General features: G+C 37.4%; 1 protein-coding gene across 1 annotated transcript in view; it reads left to right on the top strand.

Annotated features, from left to right (window-relative positions):
• Positions 1-17,004, top strand: part of ctdp1.L (CTD phosphatase subunit 1 L homeolog) — a 51,037-nt gene extending 34,033 nt beyond the window's left edge. The window contains exons 12-13 of the mRNA XM_041566344.1: positions 5,250-5,425; positions 15,998-17,004. Coding sequence (XP_041422278.1) covers positions 5,250-5,425; positions 15,998-16,145 — 324 coding nt within the window. The 3' untranslated portion in view covers positions 16,146-17,004. The remainder of the gene's footprint in view (positions 1-5,249; positions 5,426-15,997) is intronic.
• Positions 17,005-17,890: the final 886 nt, after the last annotated feature.

Raw genomic sequence — 17,890 nt, 5'->3', positions numbered from 1 at the left:
CTAAGATTCGTAGTTGCGCCATGCGTAACTTCGCCGCACTTCGCCAGGCGTAGTTTCGACAGCGCTTTGCAAATTCACTAAAATCCAAAGTTGCACTCAGGGGTAGCGTAAGGTTGCGAAGTTGCACTAGTGTTGATTCACTAAGCGAAGCGAAGTTATGCTAGCGATGGTTAATTTGCATACGGCGCCAAATTTAAATTTCAATGGAGGAATATGTAGCAGCACTACAAATGCCTGGGAAACCTTCAAAACATCAAATAAAATTTTTATTTTGCCCTACACATGTGCCCACTGTATAGTTAAGTTGCCATGAGTTAGGAAATGTAGGGGGGAAGGAGGGGAGCCCCAAAAAAATTTTCTATCTTTTTCAGCCTATCACCCATAATATAGAAAAAACCGCCAGCGTTTTTTGGGACTTAGAAAAATTTTTAATTTTTTTTTTAAGAAATCCCTATCTACTCTATTGCGCTTGTCCTGGTCTGAGGTGGCGAAGGAAGTCTAGCGTAAAAGGTATCGTTCAGAACAATGCGCGCGTTAGTGAATTTGTGTAGTTGCGTCAGTTGCGCAAATTCGCCAGGCATAAGGGTGCGAAGTTACGCCAGCGTCCATTAGTGAATTTGCGAAGTAACAAAAATGGGCAACGCTAGCGAATTGACGCTAGTGTTAGGTGCTTCGGCACATAGTGAATTTGCAAGGTTTCATTAATCGAAAGACCCTCTGAAACATGCTGGGTACATTTCTGATGATGGGAAAAATAGATTTGTGTATATGACTGATTTTGTGCAATTAGCTTTCTGGATCTTAATTCCCCATTTTTCCCATGTAATTTAAAAAAAAAAAAAACAACCCTTTGGTTGTATTAATGTAATTTATTATTATGGTTTCTGGGTACTTTTGTCAGCCTTTCTTATAGGTTCATGTCTATGGTTCCTACACAAAAAGAAAACAGCAGGGGCAAGTTCTGCACTAGCAGTATAGTTTAGAACATTTGACCACGCATAGAGTGGTTAATAATGAGTGCTGCTTATGTACCTGTGGGGTACTTCTGCGTGCCTACATTTGCCTAAAAATAGCACAATAACAGAGAAACAGCATGTTTCATTTTAAAACATAACCTTGTTATTGAACTAACTGTACACAAAAAAAATAAATAATCATCCTTAATGGAGACTTCCCTAAGTTCAATTCTAATACTGCCCAAATAAACTGTGAATAACTCTTAAAAAGTTTGTTGTTTAGATCAGACTAACTGGGTACTTCCTTGACTATAAAGTACCTGAGAAAAGTGCTGCCTTTTGTCAGAGGGAAATCATCATGAATTATATACGTCTGTGTAAAAAATAAATTTATACATTTTTCATACCTCCCAATGTTTAGTTTTTGGTGGGACAGTTCCGATTTTAACAGCTCAGCCCACAGTCCTGGTTTCTTACTGAAATGTCCTGAGTTTCTCTTTGAAAAGTAGAAAAAAAGATGACGTTTATAAAATGTTAAAAAATAGGCTTTTTAGCAGAGACCCCAGAATACTCGGCACCATTAGTTAGATACATTTGTAACTATTGGGTATCTTGGGAGAAACGAGACTTGCAGCTTAAAGGGCAATTTCACCTTCATTAGCAAAACCGTAATAACACAAAAATCATGACCCTAAAACCTCCAGAAATGTGTTCAGACTTTCCATAACCTGCCAATTTTGTAAAATGGACATGGTATTTAGGCGGGTGATCAAAAAAATATTGTCCCACTTTTGTACCTCTTTCTGATTTTCAACATGTTAAGAGGTTGTGTTTTGTTTTTTTGGGGGGGGGGGGGGGTTTTACATAGCAGCTAGTTGGAACAGTTCCAATATAAATTTATCAACTTTGCCTGGGTGCAGGTGAAATAAAATTTACAAGAACACACCCAACAGGAACTATTAAAGGGATTATGGTGTCGTTTTTATTACTAAATTACATTGTTTGCACTGCAAATAATATGTACCATAACTTTTTTCAAACCAAGTGTATTTTTTTTTACTTGTAATATTGGTGTGTAGGCAGCCATCTCAGGTCATGTGCTTTCAGAAAGAGCCAGCACTTCATGATGGAACTGCTTTCTGACATGCTATTGTTTCTCCTACTTGGTGTATTTGTAGGGGTCACAGTGGGACCTGGATTTTTACTGTTGATTGCTATTCTCATATATACCAAGGAGCTGTTGTTATCTGGTTACCTTACCATTGTTCTGCTGATAGGCTGCTGGGGGGAGGTGGGGATGTAATCACTCAAACTTGCAGTACACATGACAAGGGGTACCTGGGAAACTGACAACATGTCTAGCCAGATATCTGACTTCAAAATTAAATATAAACCAATCTATTTGCTGTTTTGAAAAATGGATTTCAGCACAGAATCCCGTGGGAGCAGAACTATTAACTAACTATTAACATAAATAAAGTGTTTATGTAAGGGATCCCTTTTCTGGAAACCTGTTATCCATAAAGCTACTAATTACAGGAATTGAAAATAATTACTAAATACTTGAAAATGGCATGCTTTTGCTTTTCATATTCTTTGCATCCGTTTTGGGACATAATTCATATATTTCTATTTCTGTTCAGAGTAATACAAGTGCATCGTTGTTCTGTTAATGAACACATCATTTATAAAGAAATTCATGACCGTAAATGTTGGATATTCCTTTTAAAATATGAACGGATTGTCTAATCCATTGGTGGCGCCTGCAGTTTATTTTTTATAAAATTATTTGGATGATATTGCTATTTCAATCAGTACTGTGATGCCTCCTAATAATTTATAACCACCCAGCTCATGCTGTTAATTATTGGTCACATCAGCATTAGAACTGGACTTCCTGAACACAAGTATTTGTGGGTTATGTATAATTAATGGATCCTAGCAAGAAAACCAAGTCAGAACCCCTTACTTCAGTGAAAATGAATTTGCTGTTTGTCAGTATTATTTATTCATAATAACAGCAGATTTAAACATTGCAGCCTTGGCAGTTTTGTTTACATCTAGTTTGCCTGATGCCCCTGTTCCCCTTTGCTCAGCAGTGTCATCGTTGTTGATCATCTGTATGATAATCATTTCTGTTCTGGTTTTTAGTAATGTTGTTGAGTCACACTGCTTTGTACTGTATTGTTGAAAAGTAGGTTCCAGTAGGTAATACTGTTCAACTTGTTTCATACTTTGGGCCATTTCTCCAGTATACCTCCAGTTTATGTTAAAATTATAATATAATTTAGATTCCTCAGTGGTGGTGATTCTAAACTAGACCATGAATCTGAATGTCCTCATATTTGTGATTGGCATGTTTGTAGCTCAAAATGACTTGATGGTTCTGTTAAACCATAGATAGGATTGGCATTTCCTCCCGACTAACTCCAGGCAGGAAGGCAGGCCTGTGATGTAGCGGGGAGGGATGTGACTTTGGGGGCGGGGCTATGACGTGGTGATCGCCACTTCGATCTCTGAATGTTGTCCAGTTTTCCAAATTTGGAAAACCAGGCAGGCAGTTTTGACCCAGACAGCCCTTCAAAAAACCGGGCTGTCGGGGTCAAAACCAGACAGGTGGCAACCCTATCTGTAGGTGGCACACCACCTCATGTGGAATCATAAGCTGCGTGTCATTAGTTAGCAAGTTATTGGCCCTAGGATCTTAAGATGTTTGGCCAGCTTTAGGAGTGGCTTCAGTTTCTGTTTGTCCTGCTTAATAAAAGAGATTTATTTATTTTTATTTATTTATTATTTTTTTAACACAAAACTCTATTATTGAACTCTTGTTGAATAAGGGTGTCTACTGCCTCTTTAAATATCTTCCAACCCTAGCCCCATTCAGGGGAGACATTCATTGTGAGGTTCTATTTCTAATAGTGATTACTTGATGTACAAACCACAGCCTGGTTTCTTAGGTTAGTGACTCTAGCAGCCCTATAGCTGTTTACATTGCAGCCTGAAGCACAACAAAACAAAAAACTTTGTTCCAAAACCATAAATGAAATATCATGAAATACCAGCGCCCAAAACATTCAATTAAAGTTTTGGCTATTTCTATTTGGTTGTATCATTTAGCACCAACACATTCAATTCACCTGTTAAAGGGGAACTATCACGAACATTTTAATTTTATATTGGCTTCAGCGTACTGAAATAAGAAACTTTCTAAATATAATCAATTAAAAATTCTATACCGTTTCTGAAATAATTAAGTTCATGTTTACTGTTCCTCTCTCAGCATCATCATTCATCATTCTCTCTTCTTGCAGCAGTTGGGTGTCGGATAATCATTGACTGTTAGATCCAGTATATCTTACAGGGGGGGCTCCTTTTGTCTAGAAGATGTATTAGAGCTAACTCTTAAAATTACCAGACATCATGTTAAGTTTGGAGAAGTTGGCAAACTAGTGTATATCTTTAACCAATATGTCTACCTTGAGGTGGGCAATATCTGGCTGATAAGTTTGTTTGGACTAGGCCAGCTGTCGGATCAAAGATTCCATTTTCCGACAATAACGCTCAGGTAGGCCCTTCTGACAGCCCACGTATGACCACCTTTAGACTTAAAATGATATTGTCATTCTACCCTATATTTTAGAAAGCACCAGAAACTGCACAAACTATTTTATCCTTTTAATCTTTTGCACAGTTTTATGCAACAACAATGAGTTTATATATTATATTAAACTTTTAAACACTTTTCTTAATAAATCTCTTCTTAAAACTCTTGTTCACCTTCCAAACACTTTTTCAGTTGAGTTGTTTTCCGATTTTTCTCCAGAAATAAAGACTTTTTTTTCAATTGCTTTCTTTTTTTTTTTTTTTTGTCGTCCCTATCTCTGGTGTTTGAGTCTGGCAGTTTAATAATTCAAATGCAGATTCTGAACTGTTACAATTTGCAACATTTAGTTAGCAACTATTGTATCTATTCTAACAGCTGCATTTAATTAAACTCAGAAATTCTGCTCAGCAGGGACAAAGATAGAAATGTATCAACTAATATATCGATTTAGAGCAGTTTAGAGAGTCGGCGACCCCCCCCCCCAACTCCCAGAGCTGCTTTACAAAGGTGAAAAATTAGACTTACACTTCAAGATTAGAAAAACAGTCACGCATAGAAAGTAGCCATTGAGTAATCTAATCTGTTGCTTAACTATTAATTTTGAGGGTATAGTTTTCCTTTAAGTAATTTAGCAGTTTTGTTTTGCAAAACAAAAAAAATAGTAATTTTTTGCCTTTGTACTTTGCCAGGTTGATGACATTTTAGGAGAAGGTAGCGATGACAGTGACAGTGAAAAAAAGAAGACCGTTAAGGTAAAGAAATCACAGAGTGCAGCACAAGGGGACAAATTAAAAAACCCAGAAGAAAGGACAGAGACTCCGTCCTCTTCATCAAGTGAAAAAAGTCTGTCGGGCACAAGGCCACGGTAAGTTACAATTATGTATATGTAATATATATGCACTGTATTTTCTGATTAAAAAGGTTTATTCTATTGTTTCATTTAGGTGAGATTGCATAGCTAGGTCACTGTTATGCAGCCTCCTGCCATAGATTCCATAAGAACAAGAGGGGGGTTGCTATTCATTGTAACCCGTGACCCAAATGATAATGGTCGCTTACATCAGATCCGGGGATAGTAGTCTAGTGAGTGCTGTGCTGCCATGTTTTTTTTCTTTTCATAACATATGTGCTGCTGCCCTGGGCTTGTGCACATGTTTTGCAGAGCAAAAGTTTTTTGTTTTATTTTTTTCTCTCTACGTTCCAACTTTACTGTACTACGTGTGTTCACAGCCACAAGGGAATTCTACAAAATAAAGTGCTGGGAATTTGTCCAGTCCTTCATTTGTTGCTCACAAGCAACAAATAAAGCAACACTCACAGCCAGATTTAAAACACTTTAGAGACATTTGTGTTATGCCTCCTCCTGATGTTTTTTTTTCCAAATGCCGAATATTGCAAGAGAGTGACACCAAGTAAATCATCTAGTTGATGCGTATAAAAAAAACAGTCTGAATCTGATAAAGATGATTGATACCTTTGCTGCTCAGAATAAATGAAGTGCGTGGAACATTGTTTATCAAGTTGATGACACTTATTCCAGTGATAAACACGCCTTGAGTACTTGTAGTGAGAAGGCAAATAAAAAGTGCTCTGTGTACAATCAGATATCAGAACAATCATTTTGTGATTTAACGCTCTACAAATACACACATGCTCTTGGCATTTGCTACTTTTCTCGAGGTCCCCATAGACGCGGCGATTCTTCTTTGGTGAATGACCGATTGCAGTGCAGTCCAACCAATCCGTCAAATTATTGTGCGGTTAGTGTGAATCGAACGATTGTACATCTTACTATTTTTCGGACGACATCTGTCAGAAAATTGATCGGCCATGTTTAATAATCTCTATTAGTCCCAGTGCAATCTATCTATGTTTTCAGGGCCAAGCAGGCAGCTACTCTTCAGTTTTGACGGCAATATCGCCTGAAATGGTCTTTTTAGTTGATGGACACATCGTACATTTAAACGATCATTTTGAGATAATTGTGGTCTCACGATAACGATTGGATCTTTTTAAAAAATTTTATATCTATGGCCAGCTTCAGTCTGTAAAACCTACAACTACAGTGCATACTGCTTTGGTCTAGTTAGATTACATTCTTGTGCATAAACATGAACAGTGGAGAATATTTATTTCTGCACACTGCAGGTTATGTCATGGTTATGGATCTAGTTGTTATCTAGGAAAGATTGCATTTCTGTTGTATTGCTAGGAATCTCACTAAATTATACTTGTCTCTATTCATTTCAAATGCCATCTCAGCCCCACCAACCCCCCAAAGAATGCTTCATTTTAGGGTAGACTCGTATAATGGTAGGAGCAATTTTCATATGCACACATATACACTTACTGTATAGTGAGAAGCCATGCTGTGAGGCTTTGAGTCTCGGCATGTATATATATATATATATATATATATATATATATATATATATATATATATATATATACATACATACATACATACATACATACATACATACATACATACATACATACATACATATATACACATATATATATATATATATATATATATATATATATACATATATATATATATATACATACAATATCAAAACAGGGGGGTTGTGGGAGCACTCTAAAGGCTTTAAAGTATATATAAGTATAATAAATGCTATTGCATATGTACCCAAAACAGGGGTTATTTTGTTACAAAGTTATGATCATAAAATTGATAAGCCACCATACCACGTCAAGGTAAACCCCGAATGGCGGTCCCTAACTTGTTTTATATTTTATGTGCATTTTAGCATTACCTGTAATCAATGTCCGTTGAACGCTGTTTTTTCACTAAGGGCTAAATCCTCCCCAGCCAGCAATCAGGCTTTTAAAGGAGAGATATTCCCAAAACAAACGCCCAATTTTAAAAGCATAGGATCACCACTAGTTTAAAGGGGGGGTATGGGGTGCTACAACCACTGAAGCTATGCCACAGCTCCTGGCTAAATATACAATATCAAAACAGGGGGGTTGTGGGAGCACTCTAAAGGCTTTAAAGTATATATAAGTAAAGTGGCGCAATGAAAGGACAGGTGTTGAATCTGAAAACCTATTATCCAGAAAGCTCCAAATTCCTGGAAGGCCATCTCGTATATACACTCTGTTTTAATCAAATAATTTACATTTCTAAAAATCATTTCCTTTTTCTCTGTAATAGCAAAACCTGGTACTTGACGGTAACTAAGCTTCATTAATCCATATTGGTGGCAAAACAATCCAATTGAGTTTATTTAATGTTTAAATCATTTTTAATAGACTTAAGGTAAGGAGATCGAAAATATGAAAAGATCCCTTATCCTCAAACCCCCAAGTCCTGAGCATTCTGTACTCCAGGTCCCATATCTGTACTAATATTTTAAATTTCACCTAGTTTAAGTTGCTGTCAGGCAGAGAATCCTATAGATGTTTGCCAGATCTGTCAGATAATGGCAATACAGTTGTATGATATCTGTTTAGCATGTATTCGTTACAGAGCACGAATGCCATTTTAGGTGATTCATGCTTAAATGAGAACTAAACCCTAAAAATGAATGACTAAAAATGCCATATTTTATATACTGAACTTATTGCACCAGCCTAAAGTTTCAGCTTCTCAATATCAGCAATGATCCAGGACTTCAAACTTGTCACAGTGGGTCACCATCTTGGAAAGTGTCTGTGACACTCACATGCTCAGTGGGCTCTGAGCAGCTGTTGAGAAGCTAAGCTTAAGGGTCGTCACAAATACTAAATTAGAAAATGAGGTTGGCCTGTATTATAAGCTGATGCTACAGGGCTGATTATTAAATTCTGATGCTAATTGCAGTGGTTTCTGTACTGCCATGTAGTAATTATCTGTATTAATTACTAATCAGCCTTGTATTGTGACATTTCTATTATATGTGTACTGCATAGTGTGTGTTGGTCCCTAAGCTCAGTAAGTGACAGCAGCACAGAGCATGAATCAGCAGAAAAGAAGTTGGGGAGCTACTGGGGCATCTTTGGAGACACAGATCTTCCCTGCTAAAGGGCTGTGGTTGCCTTGGGCTCATACAGAAGCCCAAAACATAATGTGAAACATTTAAGGCACTTATTTAGGCAGCAAAAAGCACAAGTTACAATTTGATTTCCCACCCCAATACTTGTCTCGCCAGTACTAAATCTTCCATGATTTCCTTTCATTCTGATCACAACATTTGTGTTGTGTGCTGCACCTTTGAGCATAAATAATCTCTTCCAATGCTGTGTTGGCGCCATTGAATTCTGCAGGGTTTTATCGGATATAAATCAGGCATTGAGTGTGTGAGTAAAGGTCTGATTTCTGTTTTCCAATGTGGCTCTGTGTCAGATTTATTGCTCTAAAATTGTTTCTGTGATGAAATATAAGGTAACATCAATTACATACATGTTTACTTTTCAGCCCATATGGCATTTTAATTGAATGCTGTCACTGGTTAAAAAAAACAAGTTTCTCTGGGCAGGATTTAAAACCAAAAATGTATCTGTAGAGAGGATTATATTTCACTCTGCACTGCCCACTATTTCTCCTGGCTGTGCAGTAGAGGGACAGCATAAGGGGGTGGGGGTTCATTACACACCCAGAAACTTGGGGGGCACTGCATGTTCTATTTCAATCCAGCAAGATAAAGATGGACAGATTTGCTTCTCATTAAAAAAATTGCTTTTCAGATGTAGACAGATGAAAACAAAAAACAGCACTTTATCAACTTTTATAGCATTCTACACCATCTTGTTTTGTCTGGTTCCAGTTGACAGTTGGCAATGGGCTACTGGCATACAGCACATTTGAGTGAGTGACAAAAAGATGTTAGGTTGAGAGATCACATCATGGAATTATTCAAAACGATATATTTATATCATTTTTATCTCAAATTTAAAAATAAATTGTAAAAATAGAATGTTTAAATGGATTTTTTTTAAGGGCTTAAATTAACCTTAAGTATGCTGATTATATGAGTGATATTCAGAGACAATTTGTTGTTTTTGACTTATTTAACATTTTATTCAGCAGCCCTCCAGTTTGTAATTTTTGCAGTCTGGTTGCTAGGGTCCAAATTACACTAGCAACCATGCACTGATTTGAATAAGAGACTGGAATATTAATAGGAGAGGCCTGAATAGAAAGATGAGGAATAAAGTAGCAATAACAATACATTTGCAGCCTTACAGAGCATTTGTTTGTTGATGGGGTCAGTGACTTCCACTTGAAAGCTGGAAAGAGTCAGAAGAAGAAGGCAAATAACTCAAACTATAAGGAAAAAAAATTAAAACCAATTGAAAAATTGCTTAAAAATAACCACTATGTATCATACTAAAGGTTAACTTAAAGGTGAACCACCCCTTTAAGGTACATCCCATTCATCAACTGTGCATTCTCCCTTAAATTTGTTCTAAATCACTAATGGATGCTTCCAGTGTACCACCAACATGGAGTTTGTGGAGTCCATGTTCTTACCATTTTTGTTAGAGTTGCCTTCAGCAGGCTTACAAAACAAAGTGGATTGATCAGTGCACATTCCTTTGCCTTCAGCAGTACAATGAATGTCACCCGGGGTGTTTGCATTTGTTTTTATGTGGGAGGGAAGGTTGGTATGGTCCAGACTGAAAGGGATTCATGTGAATGATTAATGTTTGTGCGATGAGTGAGAATGTATTTAAAATGCTGGTGCTTTATTACAACAAATAATATAACATGTTATGTAAAATGTATAAAGTCCAGCTGACTCGCTGACCCACAGCCTCTTTGCAGCCATCATAAGGTTACAATTTTCCTTTCAGTCCTTTCTAGTTACATCTCCAGCTTGGAAGGAGTTTCACTGTTGTCCTTCTAGCATATAACATTTGAACTTTGAAATTCATTTATTTCTTGTGTTTGAGAATTAATGAAAACCTCTCATTTCCAGCACTTCTTCCACATTTTCTGTACCCCCACCCCATGTAGTACCCCTTGATTTGCAGAGCTGTGCAGCAGGATTGGAGTTGGCAGTGGCATTTCAATCCTCCATTCTGGGCTTGAATGGCAGTGATATTTGAGCAGGTGCTGCTCCTGGGCCAGCACTTTAGCACCTGCCACTGATCACCGACATCCAAGCTGGATTTGTAAGAACTAAATATACCAGAATGGCCTCGGGCAAGGCTGTACCCAAACCCCACCAGAGAACATGATGGACCACAATCACTATCCATTTTTTACCACAAATTCTTGGCCATCACCAGTGCTTAAAGGAACAGTAATGCCAAAAATGAAAGTTATTAATATATATATATATATATATATATATATATATATATATATATATATATATATATATATATATATATATATATATATATATATATATATATATATATATATATATATTGTTAGCATGCACTGGTAAAAGTGGTGTGTTTGCTTCAGAAAGACTAGTGTAGTTTATATAAACAAGCTGCTGTGTAGCCATGAAGGTAGCTATTTAAGCTGGAAAAACACCATTGTATTGGACAGAGCTTATGTGCAATGTAACCTGTGCCATTTCTCCTTTTTTCCCAGCTTGAATGGCTGCCCTCTTAGCAGCTTGTTTATATAAACTATAGTAGTCTTTCTGAAGCAAACATAATGCCCTACATCATTTTCACTTAACACTGATTCAGAAATTCTGCATCATTTCTAGATAAGATGGCATTGGTTTATAACCGAACACAGGTAAAGTAGAGCATTTGGGGGCTGTTCTTGAATATGTAAGGCTCACTTAATTATAAAAGAGGTTTGATAACACACAGCATTAAAAACTAGGACTCCTGCTTGAGATGAAGCTTTTTTTTATAGAAGTATTATCAAATGAATTTATATGTCAATTAAAATGCAAGATTTCTGTTTTTGTTGTTACTGGTCCTTTATTTTCCTTTATATAGTTGAACATTTCTATCTTATCCCCTCCTCCCATTTTCTAAGACTTAGAGCCTTTCCTGATATTCTGTCTTATTTAGTTTGTTTTTTAAAATATTTCTTTAGGTAGACTGGGGCCAATAAATTTGAACTCAATAATCAAGGTAAAATAACCTCTCTTGCTCCCAGAAATATAAACAGATTTTTTAAACTATTGGTCTTTTTCCCGTATGCAATACGTCTCGTAACGTTTTGTCTAATCGTTTTAAAAACTTTGTAAATCTCTTGCCTAAAAGATCCCATTTATGGTTATGTTAGCTCCAAATTGTATTCAATATTCATAATGTTAAGTGCAATGGTTAATATTTAATTTGATGTCATCATACGTTTTGCATTTGGGAGTTTTCTGTAAGACTCCTCGGAAAGTCCTGGAGAATGTTTCATGTCCAGTAAACGGAGAAAAAAATGAAACCATTAATGTCTCTTATGCGGTTAGAAAGTATGATGACTTGTAGTATTCATACAATATTTATTTTATGTGCTTAGCATTGTTGCATTGGAAAAAAACCCTAAAGATTAGCATTAAGACTATAATCTGTGTTGCATGATGGAGACTGTTATACGAAAAAAAGGCTAATGGTGTATTATTAATTACAAAGCAAGAGAATACCATTGGCGCATTAATGCACATTTAGATGCCAGCCATGTTCACAGTTTAGACATATAATTCAGAGGAACGCCTTTATACTTATTTCCTATTGCTTTTATGTTAAGAGAAATAACCGCTATTCTTGTATAGCAAGCTCTTGGCCTACTGACATGGTTTGTATTGGTGAGACTACTCAGATGATAAGAGATTGTATCACTCGATATTAATCAACACTGAAATGCAAGCAACCTACCTACCTGACCAACACACTACTGAGAGACACCTGTTCAGAGAGTTGTAGTTTGGGTTGGAGGATATCCACCTCCTAAAGGGGGTGGCGCTTGTGTTCTGAGGTGTGGGTTTGATTTGGATTAAAAGGGACCTGTTTTCCAGACACAAATATATAATAAAAGTCCTTTACAAATTAAAATAAAGTCTCAGGCTTAGCAATAGCTTTCTGCTCTTCCTGGATGTCACTGCCCTGCTCACATACCCCCTCCCTGTCTATAACTGCATATTCTGTGCATGGGCATAAATCCATAAATCATGCAGGGGTCACCTGTACGATCCTCAGCCAATAAACATATAGGTAAGAAGCAGGGCCTGCATGTTTCTGTGGCCCTGATGAGAAACCCCACTGTTTTGGGAATTGAATTAAAAAGTTAAGTTACTACGTTAATAAATTCATCAGATTGATTGCCCTGCTTCTTACCTATGTGGCCTCCTTTGTTAGCACATACACAAGTTTTTGGCATGATGCAAAGCTTGCCTGTCTTACAGCTTCAGCTAAATGGCTCCTGCCTATTGCTGTGATTGTGCATCCCAAAATAATAAATTAACCAATATTAAATATAGTATTTAATGTAAATTCCGTTTTTTTTTCACTTAAGTAAAGCAGCAGAATATAATTTGGAATTATTTGGACTTCACTGTACTTTTATATAGTGAAATAATAACTTTGTGATTACAGGCCTTGTTTCCTTTAGTGCTATGGTTTCTTTAAGAAATCTGGATAGACCTATCATATATCATAAGCTGACCATTCTCAAAGCAGCATCAGTGGCTAATATTAGCCCTTCCTGACCACGTGTGCACTTTGGTTTGTGGCAAAAACAATGGCTTCAGAAAGGACTGGATTCATTCTTCTTTGGACTCAATGGCCATAATGCTTTTACAAAAGGCACTATTGTTGCAAAGACTTCCAAAACTGTCATTATGTGGATACTAGCGATGTGCAGGTCGAGTTTCTTTTGACTCGCAACCGTTGCCTCCCCTCTTTTCATAGGCCTGTACTGACCAGCCCCATCGATGATGTCACAAAAGGGGTGTGGCGAGTAAGAGGCTATAAAAACAGAAGCCGAGAGCCAGCAGTATAAGGGAGTGGGCAGGCAGAAGTGCTGAGGTTGTGGAGAGCAGTACTTAAGTCAAAAGTATGTTCGTTATGTGATTTAAGGACCTTAATAAGTCAAACCATCTCTTTCTAATAATTATAAATGAGTGTGAAATATTTTGGCAATGAGTGTTTACTGGATTCGCTTGTAAGAAGATTGATAATTAACACAGCACAGGTATAGCTGCTCTAACGAGTAGTGAAACCTCTTCGATGATTAATCAGCAAGTCCAGTTGTTCTAGATTTACTTCTACTAGATCTATACCGTGACATGGATGAATGAAAACCTTAATACACAGCTGTAGAATACTATAAAAGCTCTTTTTTAATTGACTTCTCTTTTTCATAATAAACCTTATTCTTAATTGTAAATGTTATTGCTGGAGTTGCACCTCAAAGCCGTTCTCAGTCTTAGTTTGGTAGACTATTGGGTGACTATTAAAGGAATAGTTCAGTGTGAAAATAAAAACTGGGTAAATAGATAGGCTGTGCAAAATAAAAAAATGTTTCTAATATAGTTAGACAAAAATGTAATATATAAAGGCTGGAGTGAACAGATGTCCTCTGAGGATACGAAAAGATGGCAAGAATCTGCTCTTAAAGGAACAGTTCAGTGTGAAAATAAAAACTGGGTAAATAGATAGGCTGTGCAAAATAAAAAAATGTTTCTAATATAGTTAGTTAGCCAAAAATGTAATCTATAAAGGCTGGAGTGAACAGATGTCTAATAAAACAGCCAGAATCAACTTCCTGCTTTTCAGCTCTATAACTCTGAGTTAGTCAGCGACTTGAAGGGGGGCCACATGGTACATTTCTGTTCAGTGAGTTTGTAATTGATCCTCCGCATTCAGCTCAGATTCAAAAGCAACAGATATGACCCATGTGCCCCCCCCCTCAAGTCTCTGGTTACTGCCTGGTAACCACGGTAACCAGTCAGTGTAAACCAAGAGAGCTGAAAAGCAGGAAGTAGAGTCCTGACTGAAATGTTATACATCAAATCACTCCAGCCTTTATACATTACATTTTTGGCTAACTAACTATATCAGAAACATTTTTTATTTTGCACAGCCTGTCTATTTACACAGTTTTTATTTTTATACTGAACAATTCCTTTAAAGCCATTTTTCCATATTTGAAACTGTGTTGCGAGTTACTGGGGTCCTGACGAAAAGTTGGCAACAAATTATTAACATTTTAAGAGCACTACATACACTTGTGGGCTTTGTAACTCTTGCCCTGTGGTTGCACAGCACATTCCTCCTTTCCACTAGGTTTGTGAGCACCACAATGTTCCAGTGGACTGTTACAAATGGAAACCATACATATCTTGTCTCTGCCAAGCCCAGCATCATAGCATAACTGACAGCTGAGGGAAAGTATAAGCATTGGAGGCCCAAATCAAAGATATCTCTTAGCTGGGACAATAGGAGGGATTGAAGTGTTCAAAGGCTTAAATAATTATGCCAATCTGTCATAGGACTGTGTCTTACTGCTCTGGTAACCTTATCTTAAAAGGGGAACTATTGCAAAAATGACAATTTAATATTAGCTTCATTAGGCTGAAATAAGAAACTTTCTAAATACAATCAATTAGAAATTCTGTAGTCTTTTTGAAATAATCAAGTTCATGTTTTCATTCCTCTCTCAGCAACTGTTTCTTTTCATTTTCATGCAGCAGTTGGGTGTCAGATAATCATTGACCGTTAGATCCAATATGTCTTTTTATGTTCCTTTTGCCTAGAAGATATATTAGAGCTCACTCTATTAAAATCACCAGACATCATGTCTCTTTACATGCAGAATTTGTGCAAAAGGCAGTTTTTTTGTTAGTACTGGAATCAGTTATTTGAGTGAGCTCTAATACATCTGCTAGGAAAGGAAGCCCCCCCCCCCCGCTATAAGATACATTGGATCTAATGGTGGCCATACACTGAGAGATCCGCTCGTTTGGCGATGTCGCCAAACGAGTGGATCCCTCTCCGATATGCCCACCTTGAGGTGGGCAATATCGGGCTGATCCGATCGTGGGCCCTAGGGCCCAACGATCGGATCCTAACGAATGGGAACGGGTGGTCGGATCGCGGGACCGCATCAACGAACAGATGCGGCCGCGATCCGATGGGATTTTTTGTCCCTTCCGATAGAGATGTGGCCGACTGTTGGCCAGATCTCGATCGGGGAAGCCCGTCGGGGGGCCCCATACACGGGCCAATAATCTAACGGCAGCTTTTATCGGCCCTTGTATGGCCACCTTAACTTGTCAATGATTATCTGACACCCAACTGCTGCATGAAGAGAAACAGATGAGGGATAGTGAAGACAAACTTCATTATTTCAAAAATAATGCAGAATTTTTTATTGATTATATTTAAAAAGTTTATTTCAGTATGAGGAAGCTTATATAAAATTTTTCATTTTCGCAATAGTTCCCCATTAAATGTATTTGGCCATGCAATTCCCCATGATGTGGTTGTGTAACTTAATTTCCTGCCTTGCATTTAACAGAGGTCACAAACGAAAGCTGGAGGAAGAGGAGGAGGATGCTGAAAGTGTAAGCAGTAAAGAGTCAAGCAATGAAGATGAGGAGGGAAGCAGCTCTGAGGCTGACGAGATGGCAGCAGCCATTGAAGCGGAACTGAACGATTTCATATGACTACCAGCTAATACTAGGGTAAATTAAAGATGAGTGTCCGGCATAAATTAAATGTTGCAACTAAAGAGTGTGTATGGTCTCTCACTTTTTTTTCTGAGAATTTTGACATTTCTTTTGCTGAAACATTTATGTATATTTTGATTAAAAAAACACAGCTGTTAATCTCGTCTATTTTACAAATAGTGTAGTTTTAAATGTTTTATTAAATGAATATGTACCTGCCCTTTTTTCCTGTTTTTTCTTTTATGAAAAGGAAAAGAAAGTGTTAACGATGAAACGGAGTTATGCCAAAGACCTATAATGCTCTTGACTGAGCTTTATATAGAAGACAAGATTTTTTTTTTTCTTTTTCTTGGTTCCCCCCCCCCCCCCCCCTTTTGGACTGAATGTCTCATAAAACCAAGTGAGGAACTCAAGGATCGTTGGTGTGCTTTCCACAACTGTCACACAAATGAATTTTTTTTTTTAATGGAATACAATTTATATTTGTATAGACAATGAGAATGTGATCTGTAATGTTGTAAACTTGATTAGCGTCACTTGCCTCTTACTAACTTCAATCTTTAAACGTCCTGTTTTTATAAGTTCCTCTGTGCGCTAGTTTGGGTTTGCTAGAAGACCTGTGTTTAGATTTTTAACATGGCCTCTCTGTATGCTGTTTATCATAGGTAAGTGTGCTGCCATGGAGATTCTATTAATCCGCTCTGCTCTAGATGGAGGAAAGAGAGTGGTAGCTTAACCTGCATAGGGTTTTATTCACTTGAGAGGACTAATGTAAAGTTTTTGTATATTCTATTTCATATTTCAACTACAAAACAGATTTTCTTTCGTTTAATAAAAAAAAAAACAATTTTGTAGATTTTTTTTTGTGCGCTGTGTTTTTGTAATATTACGTTTTATACTTTTTAACAACAATCCTCTATCGTTTGGTAGTCTGTAATGGTGGTTAAAATGCACTTTGGATTTGGTTGTACAGGTATTGGACCTGTTACCCAGAATGCTCGGGACCTGGGGTATTCTAGATAACAGATCTTTACGTAATTTGGGTCTTCATGCCTTAAATCTATTCGAAAATCATGTATATAAACTAGTGATGTGCGGGCCGGCCTGAAACTCGCGGGTCGGGTGGGTTCGGGCCGACTCCTTCACAAGATTTTCGGTGCAGGTCGAGTTTTTCTCCTGCTCTCCCGCCCGTGGCCTATTACTGCTGGCTTCCGGAGCTGGAATTTATAGACTTCCAACTGCCTGCCGATTTTGTGACCTCACAACGGGGCAGGTCTATAAAAAGAGGGCAGGAGTGGGCCGGGTGCAGTTCTGGAGGGGGCGGGTTAGGGTCAGGTGCGGGCTGAGAAATTCTCGCCCCGCACATCACTAATATAAACCCAATATTTACTTGTTTTCTTCCAATAAGGATTAATTATATCATAGTTTGGATCGGGTACAAAGTACTATTTTATTATCACAGAGAAAAAGGAAATCATTTTAAAAATTTGGATAAAATGTAGTCTATGGGAGATGGCATTCCATACTTCGGAGCTTTCTGGATAACCGGTTTCTGGATAACAGATACTCGGGTGAGCTAATTTCTTCTAATAAGTTGGACAGAGTCTCTCCTTTTTGCACAGGTAACTGGCATGATGCCGAATGCTGAGCTAGGATTTATAGCCACACAGCAGAAGAAGATATTTTACCCTGAATAATGAAATCAAAAAGGAAAGGCTTTTTTTATGGATATCGCTTTCTTC

This window comes from Xenopus laevis, chromosome 6L (assembly GCF_017654675.1).
Source record: "Xenopus laevis strain J_2021 chromosome 6L, Xenopus_laevis_v10.1, whole genome shotgun sequence".
In the NCBI taxonomy this organism is placed as follows: Eukaryota; Metazoa; Chordata; class Amphibia; order Anura; family Pipidae; genus Xenopus; species Xenopus laevis.
This window is presented reverse-complemented; position numbering and strand designations above follow the sequence as displayed.